General features: G+C 41.3%; 2 protein-coding genes across 5 annotated transcripts in view; one reads left to right on the plus strand and one right to left on the minus strand.

Annotated features, from left to right (window-relative positions):
- The first annotated feature begins 102 nt into the window (after positions 1-102).
- Positions 103-9796, plus strand: EFCAB10 (EF-hand calcium binding domain 10). The gene is made up of 4 exons (XM_035020387.1): positions 103-259; positions 7898-8062; positions 8175-8262; positions 9719-9796. The coding sequence occupies exons 1-4, from the start codon at positions 151-153 to the stop codon at positions 9753-9755; spliced, it is 399 nt and encodes a 132-aa protein (XP_034876278.1). The 5' UTR covers positions 103-150; the 3' UTR covers positions 9756-9796.
- Positions 9519-16839, minus strand: part of RINT1 (RAD50 interactor 1) — a 31950-nt gene continuing 24629 nt past the window's right edge. For 3 of the 4 annotated variants that reach the window (XM_035020385.1, XM_035020384.1, XM_035020386.1), the window contains 4 exons: positions 13948-14162; positions 11175-11355; positions 10982-11100; positions 9739-10099 (listed from right to left, as the gene is read on the minus strand). In XM_035020385.1, coding sequence (XP_034876276.1) covers positions 9907-10099; positions 10982-11100; positions 11175-11355; positions 13948-14162 — 708 coding nt within the window. In that variant the 3' untranslated portion in view covers positions 9739-9906. Of the gene's footprint in view, positions 10100-10981; positions 11101-11174; positions 11356-13947; positions 14163-16839 lie in introns of all 4 variants that reach the window. The other variant, XM_035020382.1, reaches the window with a different exon arrangement.

Below are 16839 nucleotides of genomic sequence, written 5' to 3' on the forward strand. Positions count from 1 at the left end.
GACCGAGTCTTGAACTCCGGGCCCAGGTCGCCCCCTAAGGGAGGCGCGTCACGTGACCGCGCCGGGCGGAGGGGTGGAGCCGGGCGGAGGGGGTGGAGCCCAACGGCCGCGCCGCCGCCCGGTCGCCTAGCAACGCCCCCACGCGGAGCCATGCAGGCGGGCGGCGACAGGGAGCTGCGGGCCAAGAATTATTTGGAAAAACATCGGATTATGGAGCTGCTGAACTATCTCACCAGCGCCCTGCTCTTTTTCCGGCCAGGTAAGGGTCCGGCCTGGCGCTCGGCTTTCGGTCCCACCCGCCTCCCCGCCCCGGCGGGGCCCAGAAATCCCCGGGACAGCCGTCCCTGCAGGCCCGCGCCGCTCCCCGTGCCCCCTCCACACGCGCCCTCGCCCCCGCCTCCCGGCTGCTTGAGCCCTTCTGCCAGCCCGCGCCGCGGCCCTCGAACGAGCACTTCTTGAACGGCCTCTTTGTGTCTACCGCGGGCCGGGTGCGCGGGCCTCACGCAGGGGAGGCTCGCGGCGGGTGGGAGAGAGGCTCGGGGGAGGGTCGTCCTTAGTACTAGGGGGTGTGGGCGAGGGCCTGCGCTTCGGTGCCCTCTTCTGGAAAATGGGGAGAACAGTACCGAGTTCATGGACGCGCCGCGAAGATTAAATGAGTAATATGTAAATCAGCCCCATGCGGGGCAACCAACAGATGTTTCATTTTGATTTTTTATAAAAGCATACGTATGGGGTTTAAAAATCAAAAAGCAGGGCACCTGGGTGGCTCAGGTGGTTGAGCGTCTGCCTTCGGCTCAGGTCATGATCCCAGGGTCCTGGGATCAAGTCCCGCATCGGCGGGCTCCCTGCTCAGCGGGGAGCCTGCTTCTCCCTCTGCCTCTCTCTCTCTCTGTCTCTTATGAATAAATAAATAAAATCTTAAAAAAAGATTTGAACCTAGAGCTATCCTTTAAAAATATATATATTTGGGTGCCTGGGTGGCTCAGTCATTAAGCGTCTGCCTTCGGCTCAGGTCATGATCCCAGGGTCTTGGGATCGAGTCCCGCATCGGGCTCCCTGCTCAGCGGGGGGTCTGCTTCTCCCTCTGCTTCTCTCTCAATCTCTCTCTCTCTGTCTCTCATGAATAAATAAATAAAATCTTTAAAAAAAAAATCAGAAAGCACTCCAAGGCTTATAGTGAAAAACAGCATGTTCCTCCCTGTCCCAGATTCCTACTCTACAGAATGATTCCCAACTCCTTTAGCTATTTACCTTGATATTTCTAAATCACAGACTTGCACATACTTACTAATGTTCCCCCAACCCCCCAGGTTTAGATTTAGCCTCATACTATGTAAGAGGAAACTTCGAGCACAAACACACACTCACACCTGTTCCCACTCATCCCCACCTTCCCAATAAAGTTAGAATTCAATTTTGGTGTGACCAGTAGTCAGAATTTACATTATTATTAGGCAAATATCCACAGCTAATCCATACAGCATGCTATGATTATATTTCCTTTGCTGATTTCCCTGGAATTAATAATACATTTTAAATGTTTACTTAAATTTTCTGTGTCATTACTACTCATTTATCGATATCCTCTTTTTGTTGCAAGCAGAGATCTCCTCTCAGTAGGAAAGATTGATCCTGTAATCACCACCCGCAGCACATCCCCCGGCTCTTTCTGTCTTACTGCTCCAGGCTGGACTGATGGTCCAGCTGCCCTGCTGTGCTGTATGGCGATCATTCAGGGGTTTCCCTCTATCTGACCCTAATCCTCTTCACCTCTCTCCTGTGCTTACAGCCTGTTTGTTTTATGGTGCTTGGGTCTCCCTCTTTTTTGCTTTTTCCCCCCTTCCTCTAGAGGAACATATCCTCTAGCGGCTCCCTGAGACAGTGTGCTTTGTTCGAGCAGTAAATATTTTGAGAACTCACGTATATGAAAGTGTCTCATCCTACCCTCAAACATGATGATAACTAGGGTAGATAAAATTCTCAGTTAGAACATACTGCTCTCAGGGCGCCTGGGTGGCTCAGTTGGTTAAGTGACTGCCTTCGGCTCAGGTCATGATCCTGGAGTCCCGGGATCGAGTCCCACATCGGGCTCCCTGCTCGGCGGGGAGTCTGCTTCTCCCTCTGACCCTCCTCCCTCTCATGCTCTCTGTCTCTCATTCTCTCTGTCTCAAATAAATAAATAAAATCTTAAAAAGAAAAAAAAAGAAAATATTGCTCTCAGAATTTGGAGGGCATTGCCCCTTTGTCTTCTAATTATCAACGAGATGCTGTTACCCCCTGTAACAATGTGAACTTTTTTTAAAAAAAGATCTTATTTATTTATTTATTTGAGAGAGAGAGAGCGCGCACATATGCGCACACAACCCGGGGCGGTGGGGGGGGGGGGCAGAGGGAGAAGCAGACTCCCCGCTGAGCGGTCCTGATGCGGGGCTCCATCCCAGAACCCGAGATCATGACCCAAGCTGAAGGCAGATGCTTAACCGACGGAACCACCCAGGTGCCCTACAATGTGAACTTCTTGAAACATCTCTACAAACTCCAAAGGGGGTGGGAGGGGCAGGGAAAAGGTGAAGAAATACTGAGGAGAAGCTAAGGAAGGGTTTGGCTGGTGTCCAGAGTACAGGGCAATGCCTCCAAGTTCCCTGCCCAGATCCTCTTAATGGCAAAGAAGAGGGGGCTTGTACCTTTGGTGTCTGAGCCCTTAGCCTGATGCTGCCTGACAAGTTTCTCTGGAGTCACCTGTTTTACCATAAAAAGTTACAAGTTTTGTTCTTCTACAGATATATCCATTTCTTACTATTAATGTTTCATATTACTCACCAGAGTACGATTGATTCTCAGGAAGAAACACTATCTTCACCTGGGGTCTTTACGAAGCCTCTGGCCTTATGACATGTATCCCCGTTTGAAAAGCTTGGATCGTGAGGGATTTATGGAAAATAAGACTAGATAGTTGGATTGCATTTACTACTATTGAGGGAATAGGTCTACAGTCCCACGTCCTCAACTCCCAAAATTCTAACAGCCCTGAAAACCACATTTTCACAACTCATTTGACAGCAAAACCTAACATAACCTGAAGTCATTCGATAGGGAAACGTGTCACTTCCCAGTGACAATTCTGTGCTAGGGAGGGAGGGAGTATAAATGCTTAGGGGAGGCCTTTAATAAAATTAGAATTTCATTTTTAAAAAGGAGACAATTGTAACCGAGATGACAGATGCTGCTATGGAACGGTTAAAGGAGGATAAGATATCTTTGAGAGTTATGGAGGACTAGGTTTGGGGGTTCCAGATACTTCCTGTATTTGAGTTATAGAGTGTGGAAAAGCCTGCAAATTTTAGGGAGCACATTGCCTGGATTCATACTAGCTGTGGGTCTTGGGGAAGTGATGGTTATGAGGAGTACCAGGCACATAGTGAGGGCTCAATAATTATTAGCTGCTGTTATTAAGATGTGAACTTGAGGTTTTGTTTCCCTTGAAAAACTGATTGTCATTATCAGCTGACATATAACTTAGGTGATTAGTAACATTTGGATCCTCCCTTCATGTTTCATTTTTTAATTTTTTTTAAAGATTTATTTATTTGAGAGAGAGAGAGCGCACAGTTGGGGGGGGGGGGAGAGAATCTCAAGCCAACTTCCAAGTCCAGCACAGAGCCTGACACGGTACTCGATCCCAGGACCCTGAGACCATGACCTGAGCCAAAACCAAGAGTCGGATGCTCAACCAACTGATCCAGCCAGGCACCCCACTTCATGTTTTAAAAAGTTATATCTTTAGGGGCGGCTGGTTGCCCCAGTCAGTGGAGCATGCAATTCTTGTTCTCGGGGTTGTGAGTTCAATCCCCATGTTGGGTAGAGAGATTACTTAAAAATAAAATATTTCTGTGAAGTTAATATCTTTTTCAAATTTAATTTATTTATTTGAGAGAGACAGCACACAAGCAGGGGAAGCAGCAGAGGGAGAGGGAGAAACAGTCTCCCCACTGATTAAGGAGCCCAATGTGGGGACGCCTGGGTGGCTCAGTTGGTTAAGCAACTGCCTTCGGCTCAGGTCATGATCCTGGAGTCCCGGGATCGAGTCCCGCATCGGGCTCCCTGCTCAGCAGGGAGTCTGCTTCTCCCTCTCCCGCTCCCCCCTCTTGTGCTCTCTCTCTCTCTCAAATAAATAAATAAATAAATCTTTTAAAAATAATAAAAATAAAAAGGAGCCCAATGTGGGACTCCCATCCCAGGACCCTGGGATCATGACCTGAGCCAAAGGAAGATGCCCAACCAACTGAGCCACCCAGGCGCCCCTCTTTAAAGTTAATATCTTTATTATTTCTGTTGTAAGCATTTTAAAAACATTTTTAGAAGCAGGCAGAGTATAAATTATAGACTCCAGACATAAACATTATAGCATCTCATATAGTCTAAAGGATATACAGTAAAAATCCTTCATCAGAGAAACACACCAAGTTCTATTAGCATTATTTACTTACTCTTAAAAAGAAAAGTAGTGAATTAAAATTCAAACAGCCTTTTTTTCTCTTTCTGAATTTGATAAATAGGTCAAAGAGAAGCAACAGAAGACTACATACATGATGTGATTGCCTTTAGTAACCCATTTGTTTCTATAGTCTGTTAAAATTTGTACAGAAAGGCACAAGAGAGATCTAAAAACATAATCACAATGTATGGATGTTATTTGAATAAGTGTTTAAATTCACTTTTACTGGGCGCCTGGGTGGCTCCGTTGGTTAAGCGACTGCCTTCGGCTCAGGTCATGATCCTGGAGTCCCGGGATCGAGTCCCGCATCGGGCTCCCTGCTCGGCAGGGAGTCTGCTTCTCCCTCTGACCCTCTTCCCTCTCATGTGCTCTCTCTCATTCTCTCTCTTAAATAAATAAATAAAATCTTTAAATTCACTTTTACTTTTTAAATTTTCTTAACTATTTTTTGTAAGATTTTATTTATTTGAGAGAGAGAGCCAGTGCATGAGCAGGGGGAAGGGGCAGACGGAGAGGGAGAGAAGCAGACTCCCTGCTGAGCATGGAGCCAGACGTGGGACTTGATCCCAGGACCCTGGGATCATGACCTGAGCTGAAGTCAGATGCCACCCAGGCACCCCTACTTTTTTATTTTTAAAAAGTGTTCACAATTCATAAAATTTGTGGGACAACCTGATACCATAAGACTCCTAGAAGAAAATTCAGGAAAGAAGCTCCCTGACACGGTCTTGGCAATGATTTTTCAGATATGACACCAAAAACACAAACAACAAAATAAAAAAATCAACAACTGGGACTACATCAAACTTAAAAGCTTCTGCACCACAAAAGAAAGGATCAACAAAATGAAAAGCCAACCTATAGAATGGGAGAAAATATTTGCAAACTATATATCAGTTAAGATCTAAAATGTATAAAGAACTCCTACAACTCAATAGCAAAAAATCTGATTTAAGAATGGGCAAGGCGGGGCGCCTGGCTGGCTCAGTCAAGAGAGCACGGGACTCTTGATCTTGGGGTCATGAGTTTGAGCCCCACGTTGGGTGTAGAGGTTACTATAAAAAAATAAACTAAAAAAAATGGGCAGAGGAACTAAATAGACATTTTTCAAAGAAGATATACAATGGCCTGCGGGTACATTAAAAGATGTTCCCTAGGGGCGCCTGGGTGGCTCAGTCGTTGAGCGTCTGCCTTCGGCTCGGGTCATGATCCCGGGGTCCTGGGATCGAGCCCCGCATCGGGCTCCCTGCTCGGCGGAAGCCTGCTTCTCCCTCTCCCACTCCCCCTGCTTGTGTTCCCTCTCTCGCTGTGTCTCTGTCAAATAAATAAATAAAATCTTTAAAAAAAAAAAAAAAAGATGTTCCCTAATTATCAGGGAAATGCAAATCAAAACCAAAATGAGAGTGGGGCGCCTGGGTGGCTCAGTCATTAAGTGTCTGCCTTCAGCTCAGGTCATGATCCCAGGGTCCTGGAATCGAGCCCCGCATCGGGCTCCCTGCTCTGCGGGAAGCCTGCTTCTCCTTCTCCCACTCCCCCGCTTGTGTTCCCTCTCTCACTGTGTCTCTCTCTGTCAAATAAATAAATAAAATCTTTAAAAAAAAAACAAAAACCAAAATGAGATACCACCTCACATGTGTTGGAATGGCTAGTGTCAAAGAGGCAAAGATAACAAGAATGTGGAGAGAAAGGAACCCTTGTGCACTGTTGGTGGGAATGTAAATTGGTGCAGCCACCGTGGAAAACAGTATGGTGGTTCCTCAAAAAAAAAAAAAAAAAAAAAATCAGAACTACCGTATGCCCCAGCAATTCCACTTCTGGGTATATATCCAAAGGAAATGAAAACAGAATCTGAAAGAGAGATCTGCACCCTCATGTTTATTGCTGCATAATTAACGATAGCCAAGATATGGAAACAGCCTAAGTGTCTGTCTACAGATGAATGAATAATGAAGATGTGGTATATTTATACAATGGAATATTATTCAGCCATGAGAGAAAAGGAAATCCTGCCATTTGCAACGTGGATGCCCCTTGAGGATATGCTAAGTGAGCTAAGTGAGAGAAAGACAAATACTGCATGATATCACTTATATGGGGAATCTAAAAAAGCCAGTTGTAAAAACAGAGTAGAATGGTGAGTGGTGGGGGAGTAGGAGAGCTGTTGTTTAAGGGTATGTACCTGCAACTCGTAGGTCAGTCTTGGAAATCGAAAGCACGGCATAGTGCTTACAGAAGGTATTACTGTATGATAAACATTAAACTTGCTGAGAGACTAGATCTTAATTATTCCTGCCCCCAAAAAGAAATGATAATTATGTGATGTGATAAAAGTGTAGCTAATACTAGTGACAATCATATTGCAAACTATAAATGTATCAGATCAACATGTTATGTAATTACATGTATTACACAATGCTACATGTCAGTTACATCTCAAAAGAATTTTTTTTTTTTTAAAGATTTTATTTATTTATTTGAGACAGAGAGAATGAGAAAGAGAGAGCACATGAGAGGGGGGAGGGTCAGAGGGAGAAGCAGGCTCCCTGCCGAGCAGGGAGCCCGATGCGGGACTCGATCCAGGGACTCCAGGATCATGACCTGAGCCGAAGGCAGTCACTTAACCAACTGAGCCACCCAGGCGCCCAAGAAGTCCTTACCTTTTAGAGATACATGCTCAAATATTTATTAATGAAATATTATCACTGTAATTGACTTCAAAATAATACAGGAAGAGGGGACCTGGATGAGATGATGGTGAAATGAGACTGGCCACAAATTTTAACAGTTAAAGTTGGTTGATGGGTTCATTATACTTTCCTACTTTTATATATTTATGAAATTCTCAAGAAAGTCTTTTTTTTTTTTAAGATTTTACTTATTTATTTGACAAAGAGAGAGCGAGCACAAGCAGGGGGAGCAGCAGGGAGTGGGAGAGGGAGAAGCAGACTCCCTGCTCAGCAGAGAGCCCGACACGGGGGCTCGATCCCAGGACCCCTTGATCATGACCTGAGCCGAAGGCAGATGCTTAACCAACTGAGCCACCCAGGTGCCCCTAAGAGTCTTTGTTTTTATTTATATTTTATCCCTTTTAGCTGGCTACCTTCTTCCATGCATCATGTTGTACCTTTTTTTTTTTTTTTTTTTTTGGTTTTCGACGCTTGTCTGCAAATTAGAATCACCTGAGGAGCTTTTTAAAAAAATGCTCAGGTCCCATATGTGGGGTAGAGCACTTTATATGTTATTAATTGTCTAATGTCTTGTTTTACTTGTAAGCAAGGTCTGTGACCCCAGTGCCTAGTACAGTACTTTGAACATAGTTATTTAATAATTATTAAATGATTGTTTCCATTTGTGATGTATCTTAATTCTATGTCAGAAAGAATTGGAACTATTCTTTTACAGAAAAGCCAAGAGAGTATTTAATATCTATATTGGAACGACTGAGAATTGCCAAAATAACAGGCGTGGCTTTTCCTTTCTTTATGGACCACTCTAACATTGTGTCTATGTTTGAGATGATGGACACTTCAGAGAAAGGCACCATATCATTCGCGCGGTACAGAGAAGGTCAGTACCCTCCACCCGCTGACGAACAGTGTGTGCTCAGTCCTTAACGTTCCCTAGTTGAAAATAATGCTTGCTTCGTAAATTTTCCCTTCTTCTCATTCTGATTTTACAGGCCTAAAAACCCTGGGTCTGTTGAATGAAGATGAAGTTTTAAAAGATGATGGACATGTAATAACTTTGGAAAAATTCAGATCTGAAGTGTAAGTTTATTTTTACATGGCTGATATTTAAATGACATGACATGACTTTGAAGTACAAGTAATATAATTTAAAACAGAAGTTCCTACCTTTTGACAGAAACATTTCATTCCCTTGAAACTTTCAGCTATCTAGAAAGCAAGGGGTGACAGTCAAGTCTGGAATTAGGAAGTTCCTGGGGCAGATTAATTCTTTTCTCAATGGGAAAGCCCAGCAGTTCTCAAAGAAATGTGGGAGAGAAGCTCCAGTCTGCTAGAACTAACAGAAAAGCTTTGTTCCCAATACACTAGTTGGAAAATCTCTATAAAATATGGAGCAATAGAAGTTCTCTCAGAGTTATTTCCTCAAAGTTATATATCACCAAGTAAATGTTTATTGATAGTATAGGTTGTGGGCGCCTGGCTGGCTCAGTCAGTAGAGAATGAGACTCTTGATCTCAGGGTCATGAGTTCAAGCCCCACGTGGGCACAGAGCTTACTTAAAAACAAACAAAAAAAACCAGTATGGGTTGCATGCCAGCCCAACAATTTTAGATTTGAGGTATTACAGCTTGAAAAGTACTAACTAAATGCTAAGTCAGAAAAAAAAAAAAGGAATAAAATTTGATAGTTGTAGAAGGCTTCTAACCAATGGAACTCAATTCCTTTATTTTGTTCTCTGAGGATTTATTAATCAAGAAATCATTATGTAACAGAGTCCAGAGCCAGGGAAAAGTTAGAAGAAAAAAAAAGTTAAAGATTTCTATCTCATTCTCACTTACATAAACACTAAACAAAAACTGTTTAGTTCCCATCCCTACCCCAGGGGAAGACAAACACAGCGCTCTGGCCTGAAATGTTTCATCCAAACGGAAAGGCTGCCTACTGTCATATGAATGGAACTAGGAAGGGCATTTATTGATTCATTCATTCATTTATTTATAAAGATTTCTTTATGAGAGAGAGAGTGAGTAGTGCACGCAAGGGTAGGGGGGCAGAGAAGAGAGCGGGAATCTCCAGCAGACTCCCCACCGACCGTGGAGGCCAATGCATGGGGCTTGATCCCACAACCCTGAGATCATGACCTAAGCCGAAACCTAGAGTCCGATACTCACCCAACTGAGCCACCTAGGCGCTCCTAGGAAGGATTCTAAATGTAAGGACATTTGTGGAAAATGAGAGCAATTCTGTTTTAGTCACCATCTCATGTTTTCTTACAGGAAATAGAGTGAATTTCCAAACCAAATACAGGAACTTCAATTATAAACATGCATTCTAAATTGATTTTTTAAAAAATTTATTTGCTACGTTTATCTACAATAGTCTCCCTTAATTAGCATAGGAAATTGAAAATTCGTTGTAATTTATTATCTCTGCTCTTGTATCTTATTCAACAGACATACTTATTAGCATTTATATTTGTAAATGAAATTGCTCTGAGTTTTCCTGGCTTCTGAGTTTTCTGTTTTTGTTTTCTTAGGAACAAGAGGACTGAGAAAATATGGTCCGCATTTTAATAACACCATAAGTCCAAGATAATAAATGATTCTATAAAGTTTTCAATTGTCCAGTTTCATTAATTCAGAACGTCATCATATAACTTGAAATCCAATTGGCTTCCTCTTTGTTAAAAACAAAAACAAAAACTCCAAAACAAAAAAGGATGCATTATTTTCCAGTGTTAGGCCAGTTTGTCCTCAAATTAAGTAGAATCTCAACATCTTGTTGAGCCAGTTTGTAAATTCCAACTTCATTTAATGCCTCTGTGGCAGGAGGCTGCCCTGAAGCGGACTGGAGGACATCTTTCAGAAGTAGGGCAGAACCGATGTTCAGGTTCAAAACAATACAGGCTTCTTTTACACTGTTTAAAAAAAAAAAGGTAGGAGGGAAATGAGATATCCATTATCTGTGTCATCCACATTATTCCACAATATTTTCGAAACTAAACAGCTTCCCTGCACTGTCCATATGCCCTCTGTAAAAAGTATTGATGGATTTCTTATTTGGCTCTTTCAACACATTAGGACTATGTATTTGTACAGTGTTTATATTTAATAGATTAATGTAACAGGACCATTGTTTTCAATATGTATCTATTACTTCCCAAAATATAATAATGATACTAACACAATAGCCTATTAAATGTAGCTAAGACTTTAGCTAGATTAGAATATGGAAAGAGAAACAAACAAAATTAGATAACTTACTAAAATGAGCAAAAATAAATCTTTCATTTTATAATAACTTTAAAAGAAATACTTTATAATCTCAAATTCCCCCAATAATTTAAATTTTAAATCAACAATTTCTAAAAATACTCCTAAGACTTTTTCGTACATTTATAATTATGCTTAGAACCAAAATTAATACTAAATATTTAGGAAAACATTTTCTTCAGGCCTGGCTTACTATTAGGTACTAAGCATATTTTCAATTTCTTCTACTTGAATGTGGCAGAACTGCACTTGTTCGCATTTTCTCTCTCCAGTAACATGCAAATAGGAGCATTAAACCAAATGCAAGCAACAAAAAGCCTAACACATAACTTAGATTCATTTTTGATAAACTTGGGGAATCATGAATCACATCTTAGGTTATCTGGGTACACAGTGCATGTTTTTAAATTTCAATTGATGCTCTATTTATCCCATCAAACATCACTGGAACCGGAGAGTTGTTAGAAAAAAAAAAGGAATCAACCTCGTCTAAACGCTTAGTAGTCACTGTTAAATATTGAGCTTACTGTTTAAAATAATTTTCTGGTCTCTTGCAATAGTGGGAGAACAAGGGAAACAGATTCCGAGTCATATCAAACTGCAACTGAGCCGCTCCTCCTTCATTGAAGTGATTAGCAAGAATGATCTGAAACAAAGAGCAGGTCCTGTAACGGCCGCCTTGATCCTCACAGCCCCGACATGCGGCCTCCTCTTACTTACTTCTTGGTAGATGTATACATCCAGCTTCTCCACAAGCATTTGCCAGAAAATTTTAAACAAGGAGAAGCAGAGCTGCTGCTCCAGCTGAAGGGAGCGGTCTCTGAGCGTGAGCAGGAGTGGGCAGGCCGAGCTAGACAGGGACATCACCGCTTGCTCGGCCTGCGACGGCAACGACAGCCACCTGCAAGACACAAGAGCAGCACGGCCTGTGGCACGTTAAGTGTGACTACAAGATTTTCAAAACGTGGTGGTTTTTTTTTAAGATTTTATTTATTTATTTTTTTGACAGAGACACAGCAAGAGAGGGAACACAAGCAGGGGGGAGAGGGAGAGGGAGAAGCAGGCTTCCCGCCGAGCAGGGAGCCCGATGCGGGGCTTGATCCCAGGACCCTGGGATCATGACCTGAGCCGAAGGCAGAAGCTTAACGACTGAGCCACCCAGGTGCCCCAAAACGTGGTGTTTTTAAAGATTTAACAGATCCTTTCAAATTCGGGGAAGTGCACTTTGGATAAGAAACGATGTACCGCCCAGCATGAAAAGCTGAGAAAATAAATATATTTGGGGCGCCTGGGTGGCTCAGTCAGTTAAGCGTCTGCCTTCGGCTCAGGTCATGATCCCAGGGTCCTGGGATCGAGCCCCGCATCGGGCTCCCTGCTCAGCGGGAAGCCTGCTTCTCCCTCTCCCACTCCCCCTGCTTGTGTTCTCTTTCTAGCTGTGTCTCTCTGTCAAATAAATAGAATCTTAAAAAAAAAAAGAGTTGGACGCTCAACTAAGCCACCCTGGCACCCCTGCCCATTTTTTAATTGGACTATTTATTTTTTGGGTGTTGAGTTTTAGAAGTTCTATATGTATTTTGGTTTTTTGTTTGTTTGGGTTTTTTTTTAAGATTTTATTTATTTATTTATTTATTTGACAGAGAAAGACACAGTGAGAGAGGGAACACAAGCAGGGGGAGTGGGAGAGGGAGAAGCAGACTCCCTGCCGAGCAGGGAGCCCGATGCGGGACTCGATCCAGGGACTCCAGGATCATGACCTGAGCCGAAGGCAGTCGCTTAACCAACTGAGCCACCCAGGCGCCCCTATATGTATTTTGGATACATAACTTCTCCCATTCTGTAGGTTGCCTTTTAGTTTTCTTGACTGTTTCCTTCGCTGTACAGAAGCTTTTTATTTTGATAAAGTCCCAGTTGCTTATTTTTTGCTTTTGTTTCCCTTGCCTCAGGGGACCTATCTAGAAAAATGTTGCTATGGTTTTCTTCTAGGATTTTTATGGTTTCAGGTCTCATATTTAGGTCTTTAATCCATTTTGATTTTATTTTTGTGTATGGTAAGTGGTCCAGTTTCATTCTTCTGCATGTTGCTGACCAGTTTTCCCAACACCATTTGTTGTGGAGACTGTCTTTTTCCCATTTTTCCTTCCTGCTTTGTGGAAGATTAATTGACCATATAATCATGGATTTATTTCTGGATTTTCTATTCTGTTCTATGATCTAGGTGTCTATTTTTGTCAGTACTGTACTGTTTTGATGCCTACAGCTTTGTATTGTAATTAAGGTCTGGAATCGTGATGCTTCCAGCCATGCTTTTTATTTGTTTTCCAAGACTGCTTTGGCTGTTCGAAGTCTTTTGTGGTTCCATACAAATTTTAGGATTATTTGTTCTAGCTCTGTGAAAAATGCTGTTGGTATTTTGACAGGGATTGCATTAAATGTCTAGATTGCTTTGGGTAGCATAGACTTTTTAACAATGTTTGTTCTTCCAATCCATGAGCAGGGAATGTCTTTCCATTTCTTTGTGCCATCTTCAATTTTTTTCATCAGTGTTATAGTTTTCAGAGTACAGGTCTTTCACCTCTTTAGTTAGGTTTATTCCTAGGTTATCTTATTATTTTTGGTACAATTGTAAATGGGATGGTTTCCTTAATTTCTTTTTCTGCTTCTTTATTATTGGTGTATAGAAATGCTACAGATTTTTGTACATTGTGTATTCTATGACTTTACTGAATTCATTATTCTACCAGTTTGTTGGTGGAGTCTTTCAGGTTTTCTATATACAGTATAAGGTCATCAACAATTAACGTTTTACTTCTTCCTTACCGATCTGGATGTCTTTTATTTCTTTTTGTTGTGTGATTGCTGTGGTTAGGACTTCCAGTATTAGATTGAATAAAGTGGTGAGAGTGGACATCCCTGTTTTGTTCTGACCTTAGGGGGAAAGGCTCTCAGCTTTTCCCCACTGAGGATGATGTTCACTGTGGGATTTTCATATATGGCCTTTATTATGTTGAGGTATGCTCCCTCTAAACCTAATTTGTTGAGGGTTTTTTAACATGAATGGATGTTATACTTTGTCAAATGTTTTTTCTGCATCTACTGAAATGATTATATGGTTATCCTTTCTCCTACTGATGTAAATGTGTGTCGCTGACTGATTTGCAAATATTGAACTACTCTTGCAACCCAGGAATAAATCCCACTTGATTGTGGAGAATGATTTTTTTTAAATGGACTGTTGGGTTTGGCTTGGTAGTATTTTGTTGAGGATTTTTGCATCTATATTCATCAGGGAGATTGGCCTGTAATTCTCTTTTTTTGTGGTGGCTTTATCTGGTTTCGGTATCAGGGTAATGCTGGCCTCATGGAATGAATTAGGAAGTTTTCCTTCCTCTTCTAATTTTTGGAATAATTTGAGAAAAATAGGTATTTATCATCTTTCAATTTTTAGCAAACTGGATTTGATAGTTGAATTGTCAGTAAATACAAAAGGACCTACCTTTCTTTTTTATACAATTTTGCAGCTTCTTTAACTTCTCTAAAAACGTGGTCTACTTGGCGGGTCAACATGTCATGCTTTAAACGTTCCAGCAGGTTAATCATGTCATCAAAGACAGAACTCTCCATCGAGGCTAGCTGTCCCAGCTGCAACTTACTGAGGGTGTTATTCTCTGCAAAGACCTCCAGTGCTGCCTGTTGAAGTTGTAGGAAGAACTGAAAGCAAAAATAGGTCAATATGGTCATTAAGATACTTCTTTTTTAACAGCTTGAAATATAATTCATGTACTACATCTCATTCATTTCAAGTGGACAATTCATTGGCTTTTAGCATATATTCAGAGTTGTGCATTTATCACCAGAGTCAATTTTAGAATGTTTCCATTACCCCAAAAAGATACCCCACACTTAACCATCATCTCCCAATCCCTTCCCTGCATGCCACCCCCAACCGTAGGCAACCACTGATTTTCCTGTCTTTGTCGACTTGCCTGTTCTGGACGTTTCATAGAAATGTAATTATATAATTTATGGTTCTTTGTGACTGGCTTCTTTCACTTAGTATGTTTTCAAGGTTCATCTATGTTGTAATATGTATCAGGACTTAATTTCTTTTCATTACTGAATAATCCATTATATTTACATTTACATTTTATTTATATATATCTATTTTATTTATCCATTCATCAGTTGACAGATAATTGGGTTCTTTCCACCTTTTTGTCTTTATGAATAATACCACTATGAACATTTGTGTGTAAGTTTTTGTGTAGATAATTGTCTTCATTTCTCTTGGATATACCTAGAAGTAGAATTGCTGGATCATATGGTAATTCTTTAACTATTTGAGGATATGACAGACTATTCTCCCCAGTGACTGCACCAGCCATGTGTGACCACTCAAATTTCTCCACATCTGAACTAATAACACTTACTACCTTTTTTAGTATAGCCATCTTAGTTTATATTTAGTTGTATCTCACTGTGATTTTTTTTTTTTTGAGATAGAGAGTGTGAGTGTAAGCAGTGGGGGTGGGTGGCAGAGGGAAAGGAAGGAGAATGTCAAGCAGACTCCTCACCCAGCATAGAGCCCAACGTGGGGCTGGATCTCATGACCCTGAGATCATAACCTGAGCCAAAATCAAGGGTTGGATGCTCAACCAACTGAGCCAGCCAGGTACCCCATCTCATTGTGATTTTATTTTTGATTTATTTTTATTTAAATTCAATTAATTAACATATAATGTATTATTGGTTTCAGAGGTAGAGGTCTCACTGTGATTTTAATTTGCATTTGCCTGATGGCTAACTTCTTTGGGTACTCATTTTTTCCAGACACAGACTGAGAATTGTAGTAAACCCAGCAGATTTATGAGAGTTAAGAAAAATAAAATGTCATTTTTACAGTGGCATTTTCAGTAGGGTAGAAAAAATATTTTTTCTAATACGAATAATGCTGTAGATAATTAGCAAAAGATTAAAAACAGCCTAAATGTCCACTGACAGGGGACTGGATATGGCCACACTAGTGACTGTTCACTGATGGACATGTGAAAAGCCAAGTTGGTATTTTCTGCTCAAACTATCTGAGAAGAGGCACTTGTCCTTTTGAGGTTGCTGAAGGACAATGTGAGCTTGGAGTACCTTGGTACCTGTGGCCACACCTCCCAGAGCCTGCCTGAGAATGAAGCCAGAAGTGAACGAGTTTAGGGCAGCCATGCCTAATACTTGCAGTTATACAAATTCCTCACCTCCTCTCTCCAGCCCCTGACCCCCACTCAGGCCAGCATCAATTGGGGTTCTGTCACCTACAACTCAAAAATTCCTGACTCTGAAGGGCTGGGTATGTCGGGCTTGGCATAATCTGGCAATAGTCAGACAGCTATTAGTATAGAATCTAAATGAATGGAAGGTGAACTCTGTCCACTCTTCTTTTTTCTACCTAGGAAATACAAGAGCTTTAATTTTATTGTTAAGCATTTATAGGCTGAAGGACCATGAAGATGGTTAAATAATTTTTTTAAAAGATTTTATTTATTTATTCAACAGAGAGAGTGAGAGAGTACAAACAGGGGGAGCAGTAGAGGGAGAGGGAGAAACAGACTCGCCGCAGAGCAGGGAGCCCGACATGGGGCTCAATCCCAGGACCCTGAGATCATGACCTGAGCCGAAGGCAGACGCTTAACCAACTGAGCCACCCAGGCATCACTGGTTAAATAATTTTTGATGTTAAACAGAATTTGTACTATGAAAACATGCAAGGACAAAGAACTCATTCATGATTTGAAGAGTAAGTCTAAATTCAGTTATTATTCTGTTGACAGAAGGACCAGTTAATTCAGCATCAGATGATAAATTTCCTAAGGAGAGGGATGATGGCCAATTCATCGTTGTTAACAGACTATGGCACCAAGTAAAGTAGTTAATGATGTTCCACAAATAATTCACTGAAGCTAAAAATCTGGCCTTGAATGAGTCTCTTATTACATCATCTGGCACAAGAATCAGGAATGACAATTTGTTTTATGACAAAGCTTAGCAGAAAATGGAGCAGCGTGGGGGCTGAGTGAAGAAAGCACTTACTAAAATGAGGAAAACAACACATGAAAGTACACAATGAAAAAATGTATTCTAATTAGGTGACTTTATAAACAGAAATGCATTGATCATTACACTCTACATTATATTCATCCTATGAAATAATTATTTTGTGTCTTATTTTCCTTGCTTAGCAGAATGATATTACGTACGTGGATTTCAGTTAATGTTTTTGTAGAAAAAAGGCTTTAAATAGTTGTCCCAGCCAGAGTCCAGATTAGAATAAACTATGATTGTGTTTCTCAAGTTTTCATCTTGTTTATATTTGTTATTATTATATTTATTTTTGTTTCCT

Source organism: Mirounga leonina, unplaced genomic scaffold (genome assembly GCF_011800145.1).
Source record: "Mirounga leonina isolate KUSES-001 unplaced genomic scaffold, KU_Mleo_1.0 Mir_174, whole genome shotgun sequence".
NCBI classification, from domain to species: Eukaryota; Metazoa; Chordata; class Mammalia; order Carnivora; family Phocidae; genus Mirounga; species Mirounga leonina.

Coding starts and splice junctions, on each gene's coding strand:
- EFCAB10 (XM_035020387.1), top strand. CDS start 151: ATGCAGGCGGGCGGCGACAGGGAGCTGCGGGCCAAGAATTATTTGGAA. Junction 260..7,897: donor CCTGCTCTTTTTCCGGCCAG/GTAAGGGTCCGG, acceptor ATTCTTTTACAG/AAAAGCCAAGAGAGTATTTA. Junction 8,063..8,174: donor ATTCGCGCGGTACAGAGAAG/GTCAGTACCCTC, acceptor CTGATTTTACAG/GCCTAAAAACCCTGGGTCTG.